General features: G+C 43.5%; 1 protein-coding gene across 1 annotated transcript in view; it reads right to left on the reverse strand.

Annotated features, from left to right (window-relative positions):
- Window positions 1–5586, reverse strand: part of LOC126482187 (odorant receptor Or2-like) — a 37419-nt gene extending 31833 nt beyond the window's left edge. Inside the window, exon 1 of the mRNA XM_050106166.1 lies at window positions 4922–5586. Coding sequence (XP_049962123.1) covers window positions 4922–5586 — 665 coding nt within the window. The remainder of the gene's footprint in view (window positions 1–4921) is intronic.
- Window positions 5587–25256: the final 19670 nt, after the last annotated feature.

The raw sequence follows: 25256 nt of genomic DNA on the forward strand, positions 1-25256 counted from the left end.
ATTCTACATAACTGCACATTATATACTATACTACCGAACCCGGCAATGCTTTCCAATTGCTAAATATGTACGCGAGTTTGATATACATCCTAATCTCCTTCTTCCCCCTCTCTCTGTCCATCTTCTCCTCTCCCTCTCTCCGTCCATCACCTCCTTCATCCTCATTATGTCCATTTCCTTCTCCAATCTAACTCACCTTCTCCTCCTCCTTCTTCTCCTCCTCATCCATCTCCCTCTCTCTGTCCACATCCTCCCTCCCCATCTCTATGTTTATTGCCTCCCACCCTCCCATATCTGTCCATCTACTCTGTCCCGTCTATCTGTCCTTGAGCCTTGTTTAATGATGTTGCCAACGAAACCTTGATTGGGAATTGAAGGTTTTTAAAATCAATGCGTAAATCGTTTGCAATCATTAGCATACGGGATATGAGAGACTTCTCCTGCTGCTGGATGATTGAGAACAAGCGCTTCTATGATAGTATTTCGCATAGTTTTAATCTGAAACAGGTGTGATTACAAACTTTCGGACGATTTAGTTTCCGTGGTAGTATTTATCACAAGCCGATAAGCCACAATCACAACTTTCTTGTTTTCTGTTGAAATCCACTGCGAAGAAGAAAACAAAACAACACAGAGCAGTGTATGCAATTTTTGTTTAAAATTATATATAATTAAAATGAATATACACTCCTGGAAATGGAAAAAAGAACACATTGACACCGGTGTGTCAGACCCACCATACTTGCTCCGGACACTGCGAGAGGGCTGTACAAGCAATGATCACACGCACGGCACAGCGGACACACCAGGAACCGCGGTGTTGGCCGTCGAATGGCGCTAGCTGCGCAGCATTTGTGCACCGCCACCGTCAGTGTCAGCCAGTTTGCCGTGGCATACGGAGCTCCATCGCAGTCTTTAACACTGGTAGCATGCCGCGACAGCGTGGACGTGAACCGTATGTGCAGTTGACGGACTTTGAGCGAGGGCGTATAGTGGGCATGCGGGAGGCCGGGTGGACGTACCGCCGAATTGCTCAACACGTGGGGCGTGAGGTCTCCACAGTACATCGATGTTGTCGCCACTGGTCGGCGGAAGCTGCACGTGCCCGTCGACCTGGGACCGGACCGCAGCGACGCACGGATGCACGCCAAGACCGTAGGATCCTACGCAGTGCCGTAGGGGACCGCATCGCCACTTCCCAGCAAATTAGGGACGCTGTTGCTCCTGGGGTATCGGCGAGGACCATTCGCAACCGTCTCCATGAAGCTGGGCTACGGTCCCGCACACCGTTAGGCCGTCTTCCGCTCACGCCCCAACATCGTGCAGCCCGCCTCCAGTGGTGTCGCGACAGGCGTGAATGGAGGGACGAATGGAGACGTGTCGTCTTCAGCGATGAGAGTCGCTTCTGCCTTGGTGCCAATGATGGTCGTATGCGTGTTTGGCGCCGTGCAGGTGAGCGCCACAACCAGGACTGCATACGACCGAGGCACACAAGGCCAACACCCGGCATCATGGTGTGGGGAGCGATCTCCTACACTGGCCGTACACCACTGGTGATCGTCGAGGGGACACTGAATAGTGCACGGTTCTTCCAAACCGTCATCGAACCCATCGTTCTACCATTCCTAGACCGGCAAGGGAACTTGCTGTTCCAACAGGACAATGCACGTCCGCATGTATCCCGTGCCACCCAACGTGCTCTAGAAGGTGTAAATCAACTACCCTGGCCAGCAAGATCTCCGGATCTGTCCCCCATTGAGCATGTTTGGGACTGGATGAAGCGTCGTCTCACGCGGTCTGCACGTCCAGCACGAACGCTGGTCCAACTGAGGCGCCAGGTGGAAATGGCATGGCAAGCCGTTCCACAGGACTACATCCAGCATCTCTACGATCGTCTCCATGGGAGAATAGCAGCCTGCATTGCTGCGAAAGGTGGATATACACTGTACTAGTGCCGACATTGTGCATGCTCTGTTGCCTGTGTCTATGTGCCTGTGGTTCTGTCAGTGTGATCATGTGATGTATCTGACCCCAGGAATGTGTCAATAAAGTTTCCCCTTCCTGGGACAATGAATTCACGGTGTTCTTATTTCAATTTCCAGGAGTGTATATCGGAGAACAAATTGTGTAATGGTTTAAGTGCTCTGCTATCGTAGTTAAAAGTGACTGCGAGAAATAAAACAAAAAAATGTTAAATAACTTTCTTTGTCCAGAACTTGAAAGGCGCCAAGTGAACATGAGAGAAATATGATTTCAGCAGGATGGTACCACAGCTCACACGGCGAGAGCACCCATGGAAGTGATTCGACAAATATTCCCAGGACATGTTATTTCGAGATATGGTGATGTTTACAGGCTCACTCGCTCACCCGGTTTGTCGATATGTGACTTCTTTTTGTGGGGATATTTAAAATTAAAAGTCTGCATGAACAAGCCTCGGACAATCGATGACCTGAAGAATTCCATTCGTCAGGAAATTAAAGCCGTGCGGAATGAAATGTTGGAGGGAGCCATGCATAACTTTAGGGAGAGGATCCAGATTTGTATCCAGCAAGAAGGACGTCATCTCCAAGACATTATTTTTCGAACCTAAAAAAGTATGTATATTTCAAAACTGCATTAAAAACTCTATCACCTAATGCTTGTTTTTATTATTTTTATCAAACCGTGTCCCAGTCATTCAATAGTGAAAAACATGCGTTTCCTGTGCTCCACCCTGTACAAACGAAGGGCATGGGGACACTGATTTGTCTACAGACCCCAGAGATGGCGCATTCAAGTGAGATGGCTTCATGTTTCACAGCTATCGATGGTTCATCTTCAGGGCATGCGCACGAGGGGCGTTCAATGAGTAATGCAACACATTTTTTCCCGAAAGTAGGTGTTTTATTCAGGTTTCCAATACAGCATATTTTAGTGACGAAGCCCTATTTTTCAACATAATCATCGTTTAATGTGAGCAAACTTGTTGCTGCATCAATAACCAGCCCATCATCTGCGTACTGCTTCTCATGGAGTCCGTTCTTCACTGGGCCACAGACATGGTAGTCGGAAGGTGCCAGAACCAGGCTGAGTGGCTCATGAGGAAGAACAGTCGAAACAAGTTTTGTGTGCTCACGGGTGCGCAGACTTCTCCGATGTCCAGCTGAGTAGCGAGGTGTTCGTGATCAGTTGATCCGCGCGTTCCAACACTGCACAAGTCACAGCTGTGGAGGTCGACTGGCACTTGGGAGATCAGACGGGTTTGCTCAGTCTTGTTGCATTGGTGACAGACGCTCGCCCAACGACTTGCCGTGCTTTTGTTCACTTCCAGGTCTCCGTAGACATTGCGCAAGCGTCTACGAATATCTGCGAGGCTCTGGCTTTCCGCCAAAAGAAATTCAATGACAGCTGTCTGCTTGTAGCGCACCTCAGTTACAGAAGGCATTTTCAAAGATACGTATAGCGCCGACATCTGTCGGAACTTCACGAAGTTACAAAGGCTGAAGTGGGAATATTCCAGGATGTCCCACAACAAATTCTGAATGTTTTTCAACCAGAATCAGACGAGAAAGAGAATGTGTTACATTACTTACTGAACGCCCTTCATACTTACTCTATGATAGGATCACTCCCATTGTTCTATAGGCACACCTCGTAAAAATTTCTTCGTGCAGCAGAAATGAGTAACTTTAATATTTTTAAAAAATACTTGCAGTGCGCCTTAGCAGCTAAAATTTTGACAGCGAATTTATTTTGGTGCATTCCTCCTACTGAAAAAGTTTAAGGCATGTCTCGACATGGCGGATTGGGTCATTCCATTCCCTTGTTAGTTTGATGTTGTCTTCGAATCTACTTTCATCTAATCGAATGACATGTTCCTGGAGACATACTGGGTCTTAACTTTGCCTTTGATAAGGACAGAAGCTGAAGTAATGGATTAAAATTTATGCCAAAGCCAGGATTTAACCCAAGTCTCCCACTTGCTAAGGCAAATGTGCTATCCACTACACCAAGGGTTCCCAACAAAATTTTCTCGAGGACCCCCCCTCATCGAACATGATGGGTACCTTGTCATATCACAGTATCAAGTACCTAAAAAATCCAAATTAATAATCTTTTTATACATTTTCTATTTTTGGTACTTAGAAAAAACATTGACATATTCATTACTGAAAAAATATTGAGCTTAAAACTTTTTTAATTTAGCCATCATTGTTATTGTTAAATTTTTTATTATTGGTCAAAATATTCGTCTTCAAATCTGGGTGTTTAGAATAACAAACTCTTTAAAAAAATTGTGTATGAACTGAAAATGACACGAAAAAATTAAGAGTGAGTGTATTGGTCTTTCCAGTATACTACACTTGAGATTGCATTGAGTGAACATGAGTGAGTAATAAGAAAACACTAATTTCATACAAGATATTATTTACTTGAAAAAATGCAGTTACAACAGAGTACGCCATCAGTAAACAGTTAGTTTTAATTTTCTGTTCTTAATGAGATGAGTTCAATCTGACCTTTGAGTCCATTACTTCTGTAATATTAGGTTACAAACTTGAAACTTTCACTCTGAAATCCTACCGCATGTCTTGCGGACCCCCTCTGGCATAGCTCGCGGACCCCTGGGGGTCCGCGGACCACCTGTTGGGAACCAGTGCACTACACCATCCTGGCACTCTCACTGACACCGCTGCACAGTGGGAAAGCATTGACTTGAGTAGTTTGTGTAGTCACCTCAGCCACAGTGCCTCGTTGTTGTAGTGGATAGCACATTTTTCTAGTAAGCAGGAGACCTGGGTTCGAGTCCTGGCCTTGCCACAAATTTTAATTTATCACTTCAGCTTCTATCCTACTATCACCTGTTCGAATTGTTACCAAGATCTGCAAAAGTTTCGAGATATTGACCAGTTACAAATATTACTTTAGGATCACCTACCTGATGAGCTCTTTGTGGGTATCGACACATAAGCACAGCTCATTATACATGTCGCCGTGAGGTGTGGACACATCCTCTGGTTCAGCGCACAGTTTTATCTTCTGTGTTCTTTCCCGGAGGCGCAGTCCCGCTATTCTGGAAGCCAGGACCCTGAACTGCATCGAGATGTGTGCCATAATAGTCGCGAAAAAGCAGTCTGTGTTCATGTCGATGGAGCAGAAAAAGAAGGTGGCCACACACTGGTGGACGTACAGGAACCAGTAGGTGGGTGCCCGGGTAAGGTTCGGCCACGGGAGCTGCTGAAAGGGGAATAAGCGCACCTGGGGATACACGGAAAGTGGCAGCAGCGACCACACGACCATGGCCGACAGGACGGACGAGAAGAAGAGGAAAGTGAGTTTGACGGACCAGCGTCGGGTCTCGCGGAGGGCGGCCGCCAGCTGCGGGTCGGCGTCGCAGAAGTCCCGCTGGCGCGCCCGCAGCGCGTCGACGCCGCCGACGAGGGCCGAGTAGCGGCGGTGGCGCGCCAGCAGCAGCGCGGCCTTGGCGAAGCCCGAGGACACGGGGAAGGCGTTGGAGAGCGCCAGCGTCAGCAGCTGCAGGTCGCCGGAGCAGGCGTAGACGGAGCAGGCGGCTCCCATCAGGTGGCCGGCGCCGAGCGCCATGAGAGCGGCGGTGAGCGCGCGGAAGGCGAGAGGCGCGGGGGCGGCGGGCGGCCACACCCCCAGCGCGCACAGGAAGCGCACGTTGTGGCGCAGCAGCGAGCCGGCCGCCGAGCGCCACGTCACCGACCCCTCCTCCATCCGGCACCTGGAGGGGACAGGTGTTTTTCCGTGACAAGTACACTACTGGCCATTAAAATTGCTACACCACGAAGACGACGTGCTACAGACGCGAAATTTAACCGACAGGAAGAAGATGCTGTGATATGCAAATGATCAGCTTTTCAGAGCATTCACACAAGGTTGGCGCCGGTGGAGACACCTACAACGTGCTGACATGATGAAAGTTTCCAACCGATTTCTCATACACAAGCAGCAGTTGACCGGCGTTGCCTGGTGAAACATTGTTGTGATACCTCGTGTAAGGAGGAGAAATGTGTACCATAACGTTTCCGACTTTGATAAAGGTCGGATTGTAGCCTATCGCGATTGCGGTTTATCGTATCGCGACATTGCTGCTCGCATTGGTCGAGATCCAATGACTGTTAGCATAATATGGAATTAGTGGGTTCAGAAGCTTAATACGGAATGCCGTGCTGGATCCCAACGGCCTCGTACCACTAGCACTGGAGATGACAGGCATCTTATCCGCATGGCTGTAACGGATCGTGCAGCCACGTCTTGATCCCTGAGTTAACAGATGGGGACGTTTGCAAGACAACCATCATCTGTACCAACAGTTCGACGAAGTTTGCAGCAGCATGGACTATCAGCTCGGAGACTGTGGCTGCGGTTACCCTTGGCGCTGCATCACAGACAGGAGCGCCTGCAATGATGTACTCGACGACGAACCTGGGTGCACGAATGGCAAAACGTCATTTTTTCGGATAAATCAAGGTTCTGTTTACAGCATCATGATGGTCGCATCCGTGTTTTGTGACATCGCGGTGAACGCACATTGGAAGCGTGTATTCGTCATCGCCATACTGGCCTATCATCCGGCGTGATGGTATGGGGTGCCATTGGTTACACGTCTCGGTCACCTCTTGTTCGCATTGACGGCACTTTGAACAGCGGACGTTACATTTCAGATGTGTTACGACCCTTCATTCGACCCCTCGAAACCCTACATTTCAGCAGAATAATGCACGACCGCATGTTGCAGGTCCTGTACGGGCCTTTCTGGATACAGAAAATGTTCGACTGCTGCAATGGCCCAGCACATTCTCCAGATCTCTCACCGATCGAAAACGTCTGGTCAATGGTGGTCGAGCAACTGGCTCGTCACAATACTCCAGTCACTACTCTTGATAAACTGTGGTATTGTGTTGAAGCAGGGCGAGGTGTCTGCCACCATCGCAGCAACACTGCACAAACCTGTATGATCTCCCACGTACCAGCCGGGTGCACACAGATGTGATTCCTGCAATGTTGGAATGTGTGGACAGTCTCATTCGAGGTGATCGACAGATCATAGCCATACACAGCGCTGCGCAAATGGACTGGACTGCCTCACACACGTCTGCGGAACCGACAGGAGCTCATAAAACTTCATTGGACTGATCTTCCTCATCCACCCTACAGCCCGGATCTCATACCTTGGGAATTAGATCTGTTGAGCCCAATTAAGGATGCACTTCATGGGAAGCAGTACGTGTATGTTGGAGAGGTTATTGATGCAGCGAGACGTTGGCTCCGACATCGACCAGTAGAGTGGTTCCATGCGGGCATACAGGCTCTCCCAATAAAGTGGCATAAGGCCGTCACATTAAATGGAGATTATGTTGAATATGGGAAATGGATAGGTTAAAGTCAGATATAGTGAGAATTAGTGAAGTTCGGTGGCAGGAGGAACAAGACTTCTGGTCAGGTGAATACAGGGTTATAAATACAAAATCAAATAGGGGTAATGCACGAGTAGGTTTAATAATGAATAGGAAAATAGGAATGCGGGTAAGCTACTACAAACAGCATAGTGAACGCATTATTGTGGTCAACATAGATACGAAATCCACGCCTACCACAGTAGTACAAGTTTATTTGCCCACTAGCTCCGCAGATGACGAAAAGATTGCTGAAAGGTACTATGAGATAAAAGAAATTATTCAGATAGAGAAGGGAGACGAAAATTTAATAGTCACGGGTGACTGGAACTCGACAGTAGGAAAAGGAAGAGAAGGAAACACAGTAGGTGAATATGGAATGAGAGGAAGGAGTGAAAGAGGAAGCCCCCTGGTAGAATTTTGCACAGAGCATAACTTAATCATAGTTAACACTTCGTCCAAGAATCATAAAAGGAGGATGTATACATGGAAGAAGCCTGGAGATACTGGAAGGTCTCAGATAGATTATATAATGGTAAGACAGAGATTCAGGAACCAGGTTTTAAATTGTAAGACATTTCCAGGGACAGATGTGGACTCTGATCACAATCTGTTGGTTATGAACTGTAGATTAAAACTGAAGAAACTGCAAAAAGGTGGGAATTTGAGGAGATGGGAACTGGATAAACTGAAAGAACCAGAGGTTGTAGAGAGCTTCAGGGAGAGCATTAGGGAACGATTGACAAGAATGGTGGAAAGAAATACAGTAGAAGAAGAATGGGTAGCTTTGAGAGATGAAATCGTGAAAATAGCAGAGGATCAAGTAGGTAAAAAGACGAGGCCTAGTAGAAATTTTTGGGTAACAGAAGAGATATTGAATTTAAATGATGAAAAAAAATACAAAAATGCAGTAAATGAAGCAGGCAAAAAGGAATACAAATGTCTCAAAAATGAGATCGACAGGAAGTGCAAAATGGCTAAGCAGGGATGGCTAGAGGACAAATGTAAGGATGTAGAGGCGCATATCACTAGGGGTAAGATAGATACTGCCTACAGGAAAATTAAAGAGACCTTTGGTGAAAAGAGAACCACTTGCATGAATATCAAGAGCTCAAATGGAAGCTCAGTTCTAAGCAAAGAAGGGAAAGCAGAAAGGTGGAAGGAGTGTATAGAGGGTCTATACAAGGGCGATGTTCTTGAGGACAATATTATAGAAATGGAAGAGAATGTAGACGAAGATGAAATAGGAGATATGATACAGCGTGAAGAGTTTGACAGAGCACTGAAAGACCTAACTCGAAACAAGGCCCCGAGAATAGACAACATTCCATTAGAACTACTGACAGCCTTGGGAGAGCCAGGCCTAACAAAACTCTACCATCTAGTGAGCAAGATATATGAGACAGGCGAAATACCCTCAGACTTCAAGAAGAATATAATAACCCCAACCCCTAAGAAACGAATTCTTTACAGACGAATGGAAAAACTGGTAGAAGTTGACCTCGGGGATGATTAGTCTGGATTCCGTAGAAATGTTGGAACACGCGAGGCAGTACTGACCTTACGACTTATCTTAGAAAATAAATTAAGGAAAGGCAAACCTAGGTATCTAGCATTTGTAGACTTGGAGAAAGCTTTTGACAATGTTGACCGGAATACTTTCTTTCAAATTCTGAAGGTGGCAGGTGTAAAATAGTGGGAGCGAAAGGCTACTTACAATTTGTACAGAAACCAGATGGCGGTTATAAGAGTCGAGGGGCATGAAAGGGAAGCAGTGGTTAGGAACGGAGTGAGACAGGGTTGTAGCCTATCCTCGATGTTATTCAAACTGTATATTGAGCAAGCAGGAAATGAAACAAAAGAAAAATTCGGAGTAGGAATTAAAATCCATGGAGAAGAAATAAAAATTTTGAGGTTCGCCGATGACATTGTAAGTCTGTCAGAGACAGCAAAGGACCTGGAAGAGCGGCTGAACGGAATCGACATTTTCTTGAAAGGGGGATATAAGAAGAACATCAACAAAAGCAAAACGAGGATAATGGACTGTAGTCGAATTAAATCGGGCGATGCTGAGGGAATTAGATTAGGAAATGAGACGCTTAAAGTAGTAAATGAGTTTTGCTATTTGGGGAGCAAAATAACTGATGATGGCTGAAGTAGAGAGGATATAAAATGTAGATTGGCAGTGGCAAGGAAAGCGTTTCAGAAGAAGAGAAATTTGTTAACATCGAGTATAGATTTAAGTGTCAGGAAGTCGTTCCTGAAAGTATTTGTATGGAGTGTAGCCATGTATGGAAGTGAAATGTGGACGATAAATAGTTTAGAGAAGAAGAGAATAGAAGCTTTGGAAATGTGGTGCTACAGAAGAATGCTGAAGATTAGATGGGTAGATCACATAACTAATGAGGAGGTATTGAATAGAATTGGAGAGAAGAGAAATTTGTGGCGCAACTTGACTAGACGAAGGGATCTGTTGGTAGGGCATATTCTGAGGCATCAAGGGATCACCGATTTAGTATTGGAGGGCAGCGTAGAGGGTAAAAATCGTAGAGTGAGACCAAGAGATGAATACACTTATCAGATTCAGAAGGATGTAGGTTGCAGTAAGAACTGGGAGATGAAGAAGCTTGCACAGCATAGAGTAGCATGGAGAGCTGCATCAAACCAGTCTCTGGACTGAAGACCACAACAACAACCTGTTGAAAATAGGGTTTGTAGCCAAAATAGTTGGGAATAATATGGCGTGTTGAAATCCTGAATAAAGCCAACCAGCTTTCAGGAAAAATAAGTGTTACCCCTCGGGTTTAACATATTTTACGCGAATTTGTACACATACTTCACCTGTATCTCTAGCAAATTTGACCACACAGTTGCATTTACAGGCAGTTCAATGTTTATGACGTTGTTTCTCCTGAATTGTATGCTGTACAATAGAATAACCTTGCACGTACATCCAGTGATATATGTGTCTACAGTCTGCGAAATATGTTGTGAGTGGAGTTAGGAGAAAAGAAGTTATAAGTTAAAACGTGAGGCAAGATGGGGCAGTTTTTCGTGCATCTCAGTTTTTATGACGTCATATCTCCTGAACTACTCTATGTGTCGTACAATGATATAATTTTTCTTAGCATATTCAGTGGTAGATGCGAATGCTGTCTGCAAAATGTCTCGCGAATATTAGTAGTAAAGAAGTAATAAGCTGAAACATCATTCTTCATGTAGTAGTTTTGCTGGATGAAACGCGAAAATGTGATCAGTGATAAACTTTTTTCCTTTCATCATTTTGCGAGGGTGGTCAGCGATAAAAAGTTTCGTATATGTTGGAAATTATGTGTAAAATTTATTGCAAGTCTTTAAGTGCTCTTATTCCGAAGTAATGGACGACAAAAATATGGCTATTCGTGCGTAGTGGGGTACACTACTTTTTCACCGCCACCCTGGTTTTTATCTCTACAGCGATAATTTCCAGACAGTAACTGATATGTGTATCAAGTTTGGTTGACATCGGTCCAGTGGTTTAGGAGGAGATGTTGAACATACATACATGCATTTACATCGTGGTCGGAAATAGTCTGAAAAGCTGTAGGGGTGTTACAGGGTGGACAGTACTGAGAAATAGTTGTTTAAAAGAAAATTCGATACGTTGCTTCTTTTCCGAGTTAATTAGCATTGAAATTAGCCAATCAGGCCGTTGCAGGCGCAAATTCAAGTGGCCCGCCAGATACAATTGTGTCAGCTGTCCTCATAGCGTGGAAAATAGCGCACGAGATTGTTCAGCTTTTCGCTGGTTTTCGACCCTTACTACCACGCCATATCTAATTTTGGTATCTCTCTGTTGTTCAGTTTTACGAAACAAAACGAAGCAAACAAGTTTGGCGACACTGTTTCTGGTGGGAGCCTGAACCTGCGTGCACAACGGCCTGATTGGCTGACTTCAGTGCTAATTAAAACGGAAACGGCGCAACGTATCCAATCTTTTTCTTAACATTCATTTCGCAGTGCAGCCTACCCTGCAACACTCTTACAAGCTTTTTATTATGTTTCGGACCAACCTGCTTATATACATCCACTTATATAATACACTATGTGATCAAAAGTATCCGGACACCCCCAAAAGCATACGTTTTTCATATTAGGTGCAATGCCGTGACACCTACTGCCAGGTACTCCATATCAGCGACCTCAGTAGTCATCGCGAGAGAGCAGAATGGGGCGCTCTGCGGAACTCACGGACTTCGAACGTGGTCAGGTGACTTAGTGTCACTTGTGTCATACGTCTGTACAAGAGATTTCCACACTCCTAAATATCCCTAGGTTCACTGTTTCCGATGTGATAGTGAAGCGGAAACGTGAAGGCACACGTACAGCACAAAAGCGTACAGGCCGACATCGTCTGTTGACTGACAGAGACCGCCGACAGTTGAAGACGGTCGCAGTGTGTAATAGGCAGACATTTATCCAGATCATCACACAGGAATTCCAAACTACATCAGGATCCACTGCAAGTACTGTGACAATTAGGCGAGAGGTGAGAAAACTTGGATTTCATGATCGGGCGCTGCTCATAAGGCACACATCACGCCGGTAGATGCCAAACGACGCCTCGCTTGCTGTAAGTAGCGTAAACATTGGACGATAGAACATTGGAAAAACGTTGTGTGGAGTGTCGAATCACTGTGCACAACGTGGCGATCCGATGGTAGGGTGTGGGTATGGTGAATGCCCGGTGAACGTCATCTGCCAGCGTGTGTAGTGACAGCAGTAAAATTCGGAGGTGGTGGTGTAATGGTGTGGTCTTGTTTTTCATGGAGGGGGCTTGCACCCCTTGTTTTGCGTGACACTATCACAGCACAGGCCTACATTGATGTTTTAAGCACCTTCTTGCTTCCCACTGTTGAAGAGCAATTCGGGGATGGCGATTGCCTCTTTCAACACGACCGAGCAAACTGTCCATTATGCACGGCCTGTGGCGGACTGGTTACACGACAATAACATCCCTGTAGTGGACTGGCCAGCACAGAGTCCTGACCTGAATCCTATAGAACACCTTTGGGATGTTTTGGAACGCCGACTTCGTGTCAGGCCTCGCCGACCGATATCGATACCTCTCCTCAGTGCAGCAGTCCGTGAAGGATGGGCTGCCATTCCCCAAGAAACCTTCCAGAACCTGATTGAACGTATGCCTGCGAGAGTGGAAGCTGTCGTCAAGGCTAAGGGTGGGCACACCATACTGAATTCCAGCATTACCGCTGGAGGGCGCCACGAACTTGTAAGTTATTTTTAGTCAGGTGTCGGGACACTTCTGATCACCTAGAGTACGTATGGATTGTGTTTGTTATGGATTCATATGACAATGTGAAATCTTTTTATAATTACCGAGACTTTCCATGATTTTTGGGTCTCTAAATTGTTAATGTTTTTAAATGTTATTCTATTCACATCGTTAGCCCTCCGGAGGTTAAGACTACTGCGCACATTACTGTCAGCATTTGCTTCTCAAAACTTACATTCCTATGCGTGCCATCTGTTATGCTAACCACTGCTGCCTACCATCATACTGACATCAGTAGTTCGTCTTGTGCGTGACTATTAAATGACTCGCTTGCTTGTGCTGAAGGCGACTTGACTCAGTGCAATAACATTTGAACAACATTTTCGGTAGTTCACGGTGGCGTTTCAGGCTGACTAGCCTGAATTTCTCTGTTGATCTCAGATCACGTTCACAGGAAGAACTGCTTGTTTGTACCGCGTAATTGCCACAGTCCGTCAACGGTACTGTATTGTCAGCCTCATAGTCGATTGTAAACGCGGAAGATAGTGCGCGTCATATTTTCATGTGTATCAGACATCTACTAATGTGGACACTTTTATTTACGCATTGACACTCAGCTAGGTTTGTTCTAACAATGACCTATTCAAACAGGAAACGAAAAACATATTACTTGCATTCGGAATGAAAACCGATTACTTCTCTACCAAAGTAAAGGACAAGTGTTTGTGTTCACAGTCCTATGCAAGTGTGTCGGTAGGGAAGAAAGGGAATGTCGAACGCGACTTCAAAACCGTTCACTCAGGGGTTTAAAAGATTTCCCCAATGGATTCTGTTCCATTGAAAGAAGGGATAAAGGAGCTAAAATGAATTTAATGCTCGACAATCAACTTTTTTAAAACCATCAGTCAAGAATAAAGCAGGAACTGATGCACCATTCGGAGTTTAAAAAATCATTGCACAGAATAAGAAACAACACGAAGACAGTGAATTAAACAAAACTGCATTTTTAGAATTTGCAGATTCATTGGTTGATGGTTTCAAAAATAAGATTGAGTTAAAATTCATTTCATTTATGCTAGAAATTTACGTCATTGTATTGCACATATTTCAGGAGATGTGACTTCATGAACATTGAGATGCGTAAAAAACTATGTTTTCTTAAAACAGAGTGCAAATTAAGCAGTCTATATCCAGCCAGTGTTTGCTAATGAGAGCACTTAGCAACTTCTAACAAACTTTAAACATAATTTCAATCCTTTTCTAAACTTTCTCTCGTTTACATGCGTAACGTTAAAAATTTAACACATTAACTCATTTGTAAAGTTTGAAGCTATTTTATACGTAGAAGTTCGATTCTTTAAAAACTCATGAATTTAGAGTTACTTATCTACTTGATATTGAATATTCAGGACTTTTACTTCAAAGCAGAGGGAAGGGAAAGAAAACCGCACACAGGCGCTTCGTATGTTCCTTGTCTCTTGTTCCGTTACTGTTTTCTATCCTACCAGTAAACCACCGATTCTTTAAAAAATCGAACTCTCATGTATAAAACAGTTTCATATGTCTGATTACTTTACAAATGAACAAATGTGTAACGTTAATCACCTAAGCGAGAAATAGTTTAAAACAGGTTTGAAATGAAGCTTGAAGTTTGATGTAAATCGTTAAGTGCTCTCATTATGAAACACTGTGTGAATATAGTGTAGGTAATTTGTTCTTCATTTAAGCAAAAGCTAATTTTTCACATATCTCAATATTTATGACGTCATTTCTCCTTACCTATGTGACACACTGGACAGTGATGTAATTCTGTGGGCATATTTAGTGGTACATTTGTTTACTGTTCGCAAAGTGTGTTGCGAATGGAGTTGGTAGTGAAGAAGTAATAAATTAAGGCATCGTGTCTCACGCTAAAGTTTTACTGCAGGAACAGCAAAAATGTTAGACCGATAAACTTTTCTTTTTTCAGGAAACATCATAAAAGTATGAAATCACACGTAAACTTTGTTATAACTCGCTAAGTTCTCAAATACTAGATGGACAAAGTACAGGTATTCGATCACCATCAGTTATATGACGATGATTATGATGATGTTTGCTTTACAGGGCGCTCAAGTGCGCGGTTATCATCGCCGTACAAATTCCCAACATCTGCTCAGTCCAAACTCGCCACTTTCATGAATGAGGATGACTACACAAACACCCAGTCATATTAAAGCAGGTGAAAATCCCTGACCCCATCCGGAATCGAACCCGGAACCCCATATGCTCGGGAAGCGAGAACGCAACTGCAAGACCACGAGCGGCGGACCCCATCAGTTATACTGCCACAAGATAAACACACAGTTCCTAATTGTAATACTTGCTTATTGTGTTAGACTTCCTACATGAGATCATACCTGTTTATGAGTAAATCGAGATAACATCTGAAATTTTTAAATTCGATCAATAATTACTCGAAATATTGAAAAGCAATTTTTTTGTCCCTGCAAGCCCTTAGAGAGGCAACCTGCAACAGATATTGTGTTCGTTTCCGGGTAGTCGCTTAGTAATATAGATTTGACTCACAATCAGAAGGTTCCGCAATGCTAGTTACAGACGTAACGGTTGATCCCAAAATGACTAAAAAGTGAATCAAGCAAAAGGCCACGGCCGATTTTCTGTCCGTCCCTCCTCCATTCAGCGTTTGTGCTCCGTTTCTGACGATCGGACAGTAAGCCATTATTTTCCTTCCTTCACATTTTCCTGTCATTACGGGCAGGAAGTTTTGCAGCAGGAAATATTGAAGAGCGCTTTCACATATTGCATTCAGCCAACAAATTTTGAAAACCACAGTGAAAGCTTAGAAACAAAAAGTAATTTACATGGTTGTTGTGGTGTCACCGCCAGACACCACACTTGCTAGGTGGTAGCCTTTAAATCGGCCGCGGTCCGCTAGTATACGACGGACCCGCGTGTCGCCACTCTCAGTGATTGCAGACCGAGCGCCGCCACACGGCAGGTCTAGAGAGACTTACTAGCACTCGCCCCAGTTGTACAGCCGACGTTGCTAGGAAAGGTTCACTGAGAATTGCGCTCTCATTTGCCGAGACGATAGTTAGCATAGCCTTCAGATAAGTCAATTGCTACGACCTAGCAAGGCGCCATTAATCCTTTGCTATGTATCTAATGAAGCATGTACGGTAACAAGACCAATGTTCACCAATTGTGGATTAAAGTTAAGTATTCCAGCAGCTACGTACTTTTCTTTATAGCATTCATTACGTATCCTGTTTCAGACCTCACGCCAGCCTGCGTGAGTTTAAACGCGTGCCTTTCGGTTACCCGTCACTGTGGACTGGCTGTCTTGTCAGTCCACAACAGTTGTCACTTGCAGATGGATGTCATCTCCTCCTCTAGCTGACGATCGAAAGTTTCTGGTTTTTTCTAAACTTTAACTTGCGCTTTAAAAATTTGTTGACTGTGTACAAAGTGCGGAGGTGCTCTGAAGGTCATTCGTTACAAAATACGAGGGGCTTTTGAAAAGTCCGAGAGATGGCACCACCGGCGCGTATCGAGGTCATGTTTAGTTAGTAGCATCTTAGGAAAGAACGCACACCAAGTTTCAGCCATATTGGTCTATTTCTTTGTGTTTGACATTCGTGTGAATCAAGGAAGTCGAATGATTGTCAAAAATGGACGAAAAAGAATTTCGTGTGGTGATTAAACATTACTTTATGAAAGGCAAAACGCCTCAGGAGACTAAAGAGAAGCTTGATAAACATGACGGTGACTCTGCACCTTCGATTAGAACAATTTATAAGTGGTTTCAAAATTTTCGGATTGGCCATTTGGGCACAAGTGATGCTAAACATTCTGGACGCCCTGTGGAGGTTACGACTCCAGAAATTATTGATAAAATCCATGATGTGGTGATGGAAGACGAAGAGTTAAGGTGCGTGAGATTGCTAGTGCTGTGGGAATCTCGAATGAACGGATACATATTATTTTGCTTAAACATTTGGACATCTGAAAGCTATCGGCAAGACGGGTTCCACGATTGCTCACAATTGACCAAAAACGAAATTGTTTGAAGTGTTGAAAACATGGTTTGCAGCTGTTCAGGAAGAATCCGCAAGAATTTAAGCGTCGTTTCGTCACTGTGGATGAAACATGGATACATTACTATACTCCTGAGACCAAAGGACAATCTAAACAATGGGTTACCAAGGGAGAATCTGCACCAAAGAAGGCGAAGACCCTTCCTTCGGCGCCGGCCTAAGTGGCCGTGCGGTTAAGGGCGCTGCAGTCTGGAACCGCGAGACCGCTACGGTCGCAGGTTCGAATCCTGCCTCGGGCATGGATGTTTGTGATGTCCTTAGGTTAGTTAGGTTTAAGTAGTTCTAAGTTCTAGGGGACTAATGACCTCAGCAGTTGAGTCCCATAGTGCTCAGAACCATTTGAACCTTCCTTCGGCCAGAAAGGTTAGGGTGAATGTCTTTAGGGATTCGCAAGGGATAATCCCCATCGACTATCAGGAAAAGGGTAAAACTATTACAGGTGCATATTATTCATCGTTATTGGACCGTTTGCCAGACTGGGCAGTAGGCGCTACAATCTAGAACCGCGCGACCACTATGGTCGCAGGTTCGAATCCTGCCTTGGGCATGGATGTGTGTGATGTCCTTAGGTTAGTTAGGTTTAAGTAGCTCTAGGTTCTAGCGGACTGATGACCTCAGAGGTTAAGTCCTATAGTGCTCAGAGCCATTTGAACCATTTTTTATTGGACCGTTTCAAAACCGAGCTGCAAGAAGAACGCCGACGATTGGACCGCAAAACGTCCTTTTCCATCACGACAATGCACCAACACACACCTCAGCAGTTGTGGTCGCAAAATTAATGGAAATAGGATTCCAACTCGTTTCACATCCCCCCTGTTCTCCAGACTTGGCTCCCTCAGACTACTATTTGTTCCCCAGTTTGAAGAAATGGCTGGTGAGACAAAGATTTTATTCAAATGACGAGGTGATTACAGCAACTAATAGCTATTTTGCAGACCTGGACAATTCCTCTTATTCGGAAGGGATCAACAAATTAGAACAGCTTTGGACGAAGTGTATAAGTCTAAAAGGAGACTATGTGGAAAAATATAAAAGGTTTACCGCAAACACGTAAGTAGTTTTTATTTTTGTACGGACTTTTCAAATGCCCCTCGTAGATGGCGTTCTTTGGTGAAATGCTGATAATGGCAGGTGAATGGATATAATATCTGTAACAATAACAGCAACCTTACTGTTAATAACTCAGATAAAAACTGTTCGACATCATCATCATCAGGATTGTCTACCAGTGAACTTGGTAGGAATTTTGTGAATGGGGCGCCTCCATTGACATCTGTTCCGGTATAGCTTTTCTCTCTCCACTGCATCCCATGTTACTCCTCTCCTCTTGATATCTTCATTAACCTTGTCTGCCCATCTCTTCCTAGGGCGCCCAAGCAGTCTTTTCAATGTACCTCAAATAGCCGTGTTAATAGGTGGGCTAGATCTACAAGGGGCGTTCAAAAAGTTTTCGTTCAAAGTCCATGCAGTCCAGAATCAATATGTCAATCAGGCAAAACCACCATGATTATTGAAGCAATCATCCCACAGACGCACTAGCTTGAAGATATCTGTTCGGTACAACACTGGGTCCTTCTGCGTGAAGAACTCCGTAACTGCTTGATGCATATCCTTGTCCGACAGAATCACCGACCCTTCACGGCCCCTTTTGAGAGACCTAAGGCGTGATAATCGCATGGGGAGACATTAGACCTATATGGCAGTGCTCGAGTGTCTCCCACTTGAGTTGACATAACATATACATTACGACATTTGCCATATGAGGACGTGCAACATCATGAAGAAACACCAACCCTTGCAGCACCATTACCCAACGGTAGTTTTCGACACATATGCTCATGGACTGTGCGCCTGGTCCTGGCGGAGGTTCGAGTCCTCCCTCGGGCTTGGGTGTGTGTGTTTGTCCTTAGGATAATTTAGGTTAAGTAGTGTGTAAGCTTAGGGACTGATTACCTTAGCAGTTAAGTCCCATAAGATTTCACAAACATTTGAACATTTTTTTGACACATATGCTGCCCCTACACATTCTTCATTCCTCTATGGATGTCTACCGGTGTTGTCCTTCGGCATCCAAGAAAAGAATAACAGCAAGTTGGTCCTGCATTTGGCAAACAACGTCGCCATAGTTCACGTTTCCACATTTACTGCACCGTTTCGGAGGGACACGAATGCCCACTAGTCCCTTACCTACTTGTCTGTGCTTATATACCACCATCGGAGTCGCGTTACGTTGAAGGTGTAACAACGTCCTCAAACAGAAAATTTTTGATCACCCATTACACCAAGCACTGCAATGAAAGTGAAGCCATGTGCATGAACAACCCAAACTGAACGTGAACTACCTGAATACGAGCAGGAAAAGATGTGACTGATTGGTGGCATTCTAGCACAACTGGATTTTGCTAATTTTTTCATCGTGGGCATTATATGTGTTGTGAACTGAGCTGACAAATGTCACAGCATACCTCCTAATATCGTGATGGACCTCCTTTTGCCCGGCGTAGTGCAACAAGTCGTTGGAAGTCCCCCGCAGAAATACTGAGCCATGCTGCCTCTATAGCCGTCCATAATTGCGAAAGTGTTGACGGTGCAGCATTTTGCGTAGGAACTGACCTCTCAATTATGTCCCATAAATGTTCGAAAAAATTTATGTCGGGCGATCTGGGTGGCCAAATCATTTGCTCGAACTATTCAGAATGTTCTTCATCCCAATCTCGAACAATTGTGGCCCAGTGACATGGCGCTTTGGCATCCATAAAATTTCCACCGTTGTTTGGGAACATGAACGTTATTAATGCCGAGAAATGGTCTCTAAGTATCCGAACATAACCATTTCCAGTTAATGATCGGCTCAGTTGGATCAAAGGACCGGACCACTCCATATAAAAACAGTCCACATTATGTAGCCACCACCAGGTTGCACAGTGCCTTGTTGACAAATTGGGTCGTGGCATTGCGAGGTCTGTGCCACACTCGAACTCTGCCATCAGCTCTCATCAAACTGCAATCGGAACTCATCTGACGAGGCCAATGTTTTCCAATCGCCTAGGGTCCAACCTACATTGTCACGAGCGCATGAAGGGCGCTGCATGCGATGTCGTGATGTTGGCAAAGGCATTCGCGTCGGTAGTCTGCTGACATAGCCCATTAACGCCAAATTTCGCCCCACTATCCTAAAGGATACATTCGTCGTACGTCCCACATTGATTACTGCAGTTGTTTTGCGCGGCGTTGCTTATCAGTTAGCACTGACAACTCTACGCAAACGCCGCTACTCCTGGTCGTTAAGTGAAGGCCGTCGGCCACTGCGTTGTCCGTAGTGAGAGGTAATGCTTGAAATTTGGTATTCTTAGCACACTCCTGACACTGCGCATCTCGAAATATTGAATTCCCTAACGATTTCCAAAATAGAATGTCCTAGGCGTCCAGCTCCAACTACCACCTCGCGTTCGAAGTGTGTTAATTCCCGGCGCGCGACCACAATCACGTCGGTAATCTTTTCATATGAGTCACCTGAGTACAAATGACATTTCCGCCTATGCACTGCCCCTTTATATCTTCTTTAGGCGACACTACCGCCATCTGTATTTGTGCATATCGCCATCCCATGACGTTTGTCTCCTCAGTGTATGTTGAATTTATACTACGGGTCTAATGGAAAAATTTTGGAAATTTTTGGTAAGTCCTATGGGGCCAAACTGATGAGGTCATCGGTCCCTAAGCTTACACATTCAAAAATGGTTCAAATGGCTCTGAGCACTATGGGACTTAACTGCTGCGGTCATCAGTCACCTAGAACTTAGAACTACTTAAACCTAACTAACCTAAGGACACCCCACACATGCAAGCCCGAATCAGGATTCGAACCTGCGACCGTAGCGGCCGCGCTGTTCCAGACTGAAGCGCCTAGAACCGCTCGGCCACTTCGGCCGGCAAGCACACACACTACTTAATCAAACTTAAGTTACGCTAAAGACAACAATTTGTAGTATCACCTCTAAAAAATCAGTGAAATTTGGTGATAGTGTTGAAAGGTGGCTACACTGAGCCACTGCGCCAGAGATTGCGCCAAAGAGTATTATTAAGCCGCCTACACAGTGCTTGGAGAGAGCTCGTAGTAGTCAGTGCCTGTCGAGGACTCGTAGTAGTCAGTGCTTGTTAAGAACTCGTAGCAGAGAGTGTTTGTTGAGATGTGCTAGTAGGCAGTGCTTGCTGAGATGTGATACTGAAGAGTCTTTTTGAGATGTGGTAGTAGAGAGTCGGTGTGGAGATATATTGTAAGGATTAGAGTGATTTTCATCAATATAAATGAGGTAACAAACTCCGTTTCTTTTTTTCTCATTATTTCAATGTCCTGAATAATGCGTCATTACAGGTTCAGTCAACAAAGCATCTGGCTTGTGTTCTTGTATTAGAGTGTAATTCTGGTTTTCTTACGCAATTATAGTATTTCTATTTTTTAATTACTTCAGTATAAATGATATTTAAAATTTCTTGTCTTGTTGAAGAAGAACCGTGCCAGATGTGTACGTTGAGTCACACTCCCACACACAGAACAATTAACACTTGTGCTTTGGGTTCGTAGGTTTTATAGTTGCTGGGAACTTAATTAATTAATTGTGTTAACGAAAATTTTCATTTCATTCTTTGTTGTTGTTGTATGCAGTCAGATTGCGGACAAATGCTAGTCAGGGCCAACCGTTTACGAGACACAGCGTAATCGGACATACAGCTACTAAGAAATTTAAAAAGTATTTTCATAGATATTTAATTAAGCCCCCATGCACGTGGCGACCGCTGCTTCGGATCGTCCCTTGGAATTCTTCTGATCGTAAAAATAGCAGACAGTAGTATCGTTGTAGTAATTTGTAGTTTAGTAATTGTAGTCTATTTTGCATGTGTAGATTTGGTAATTGTCATTCTTCTAATGGTATTTTTTTTTCAGAATTTAATTTCGTTGTCTTGTATACGCGTTTGACAATTTAGTGCAATTATTTCAATTGTTCGTTAATCGTGTTTGAGGGAAACATCTCGTGTGAATGGTATTGTTGGAGATGAGGAGTCATTGTGTGTAATTTTCGTACAGTGACGAATTTTTTAAGGTTTTGTAAATGATTACGCGATCAATGAAAAAGGCAAAAATGATGAATAGTGAGAATAACGAAATTGTTAACATGGCGAACTCGCCAACAGAGGAAAACAGTATGATGGATAATGAAGTGGAAAACAATGTAATAAGTCGGGAAAATAGTCCGGAACCATTTCAAAATTTTTCTCAATCAGAAAATTCGCAGAATACGAGATTAACGACAGAAGATTCTGTAATAGTATCGAACACAGATGGCCTTACAGCTATGACGAAGGAAGCTGGTTTTGTGGGAAATGTTAGGGGCCAAAGGAATTTTGAACTAGTTCATACGGAGCAGTTGATGAGTGCAATATTAAATTTGGGATCACAGTTACGATCTGAATTAAAAACAGAGATGGGAACTTTGGCAACACGGTTAGACTCACAAATGGAAACACGGATGGGAACAATGGATACTCGGTTAGGATCTGAATTAAAAACAGTGGCAACACGTTTAGAAACAGAGATGGAAACAATGGAAACACGGTTAGACTCACGAATAGGGACATGTTTCAAAAATATGAAAGAAGAGTTAAAGAAAGAAATCAGAGAAGAAGTACAACCGATCTTGAATTCTCACAATAACAGATTAATTGCAGTAGAGATTAGACAAAGGGAACAGGATAGAGAACAGGAAGAAAGAGATCGCGTGATAGTACAAAAATTTTCAGAGTTAAATTTACAACGTGCACACGATAAGAAAGAAATATTTGAGAGAATCGAGGAATCCGTACCAAATGACAGAATAAATAATCTAACACAACAATATGAACAGTTAACTACCAAATGTGTCAATACTGAAACCCGAGTCGCGACACTTACGGAAGACGTAAATAAACAGAAAGAAAAAATAGGTGATTTAGCGGAAAGAGTTGAGGAGATTTCAGATAAATTGACAAATCTTAGTTTACATGGGGACAGAGATTCAGATGATACAGCACCATGGCCATTTGCAGAAACCGAAAGTACCAGAACATAAATAAGCATGTTGAAAATCAGGGAAAATTTAATGAACGCGTTAAAAGGGAAGTTGAGGCATTACGAAAGCAAGTCAAACAAATCGAAGGCGAAATTGTAGGAAAAGATAGTAGAAGAAATTTAGAATAACAGATAGCAGAGGGGTTTGAAGAAAGTAATTTGTTTCATGTACGGGATGCAACAAGAGAGCACCAGGCGCGTGAATTTAACAATAATCGTCATTGTGACTGGGACAGACGCGGTAGGTCTTTGTCGCCACGAGGCGAAAACTTTGACTATAAACACTTTTTGACTGTTCGGAAATTTAAGATCTTCCGCAATTCTAAGAATGACATACATCCATGTTCATGGTTAGATCAATTTATGTACGCACTCCCACCAAATTGGCCACTAAGTCACAAACTGGAATTTATGTGTGGATATCTAGAAAACGAACCGGCGACGCGGATGCGCGCACTCATTAGAGATTGTAATAATCTGAATGATTTTTATCATGCATTTCTATCGGCATATTGGTCCGAAAACACGCAAGACAGAGTCAAGCATAGTCTGATTATGCAGCGTAATTTTAAACAGTCTGAGTTCCGCACGCCGGCAGAATACTTTGAAGACATGATTCGAAAGAATCAGTTCCTGTCCAACCCTTATAGCCCGACCGAATTAATTCGCATTTGTTTAACTAAGCTGCCACAATCCGTAAGACAAATTGCTTTAGCCGGAAGATGTAAAGACGACATTGAGACTTTTAAGACTTTGTTGCAAGAACTTGAGTATGACAACGATGACGGGACTTCTTGTAACTTTTTCAGTAACAGTAATTACAATAGATTTTCAGAGAAAAGGGATAGTGATCGGAACGGGCGTTATATGGGTAACTTTGAGAATGACAGACGTAACAGACAGGACAATAGATACCAGCCTTATGACAATAATAGACGTTCTAACAGAAATTACACAGACAATTATAATAACGGTAATTCCTACCGGAATGATCAATCATACGGAAACAGTAATCGGTATCATCAAGACAGAAATTATTCATATAGTAATAGAAATTCTTACTACAGAAATAACCAGGGTAGTAGATACAACAATAATTTCAGAAGTGACAGTCGAAATTAACACAAGAAGTAGTTATGCAGACAGACAGGAAAACAGAAATTTTAATAACAGACACAACCAAGAATTTGCATCTAACAGACAGGAGGGACCTAATTGGCATCCTCCACGTGACAGAACTTCAGAGAGACAAGTGCAAATAGTAGAAATTGATCCGCGAAATGACGCGAATAATCAAAGACGTGACGCAAACAATCGACAATGACTTGCAGCTTCGGCTTCTGGCAGCAATATAGACGGTTCAGAAAGTAATGGCACTACGACTTTACACTACGTACGCCTGGAAGACATGAGAGACATTTTGCTAGACGAAAAGGAAAATAATGTAGACGCGTTTTTACATCCTGTTATTGAAGTATGTGTCGGTAAGAATAAGTTGACCACAGTTTTAGATTCAGGGAGCCCACTGAATGTCATTAGTGAATCAGTTTTTCGTATATGTGAAAGAACTATTGCCTGTCCTGTGTTCCCTATTTCTAAAACTACAATTCGAGGGGCTATTTCTGGAAAAAGTGTGGAAGTTAAACAACAGACCAACTTAAATTTCATTTGTCAAGGATACGAATTTTCTGCTAATTTTATTATTGTTCCATTACTCAGTATCCAAATCATATTAGGTATGGAGTTTCTTAACACACATAAGGCAATTTTGAACTTTAAAGAAGGAAGTGTGAATTTGACTGTTGCCGGAATGCCGAAATGTTTGAAATTTTTCGAGTGTTTAACAAGATCTGAGTCAGATACAAAATGTTTAAGGTTTCTTACTTCTGATGTTTTCGTTGAGCATTATGACGACAGTGTGTTTATTCATTACAATGACAATAGATACAGAGACGCGATGGATGATATAATTAATAACGAAGAATTAATTAATGAAAAGGTTAAGAAAGCTGAAGTGCCAGATGACGTTGCAAGAGAAGAGCTGTACCACATTTTGACTTCACATGCTACAGTGTTTAGTCATCACACAGGAACTATACAAGGCTTACAATATTTATTTAAAGTAAAAGAACACACACCATTTCGCGGGAAAACGTACGCTATTCCTTAGGCTTAGAGAGACAAGGTTAAGAATGAACTTCAGTACATGTTAGATCAGGGCATTATTGAGCCTGCAGTCAGTCCTTATACTAGCCCATTACACGTTGTTCTTAAAAAGGATGGGTCAATTCGTTTGGTTCTGGATTCCAGACAGATAAATAATATCATCATTCCTGAAACTGACCGCCCACAAAATTTAGATGAACTTCTTC

Source organism: Schistocerca serialis, chromosome 5 (assembly GCF_023864345.2).
Source record: "Schistocerca serialis cubense isolate TAMUIC-IGC-003099 chromosome 5, iqSchSeri2.2, whole genome shotgun sequence".
Classification (NCBI taxonomy): Eukaryota; Metazoa; Arthropoda; class Insecta; order Orthoptera; family Acrididae; genus Schistocerca; species Schistocerca serialis.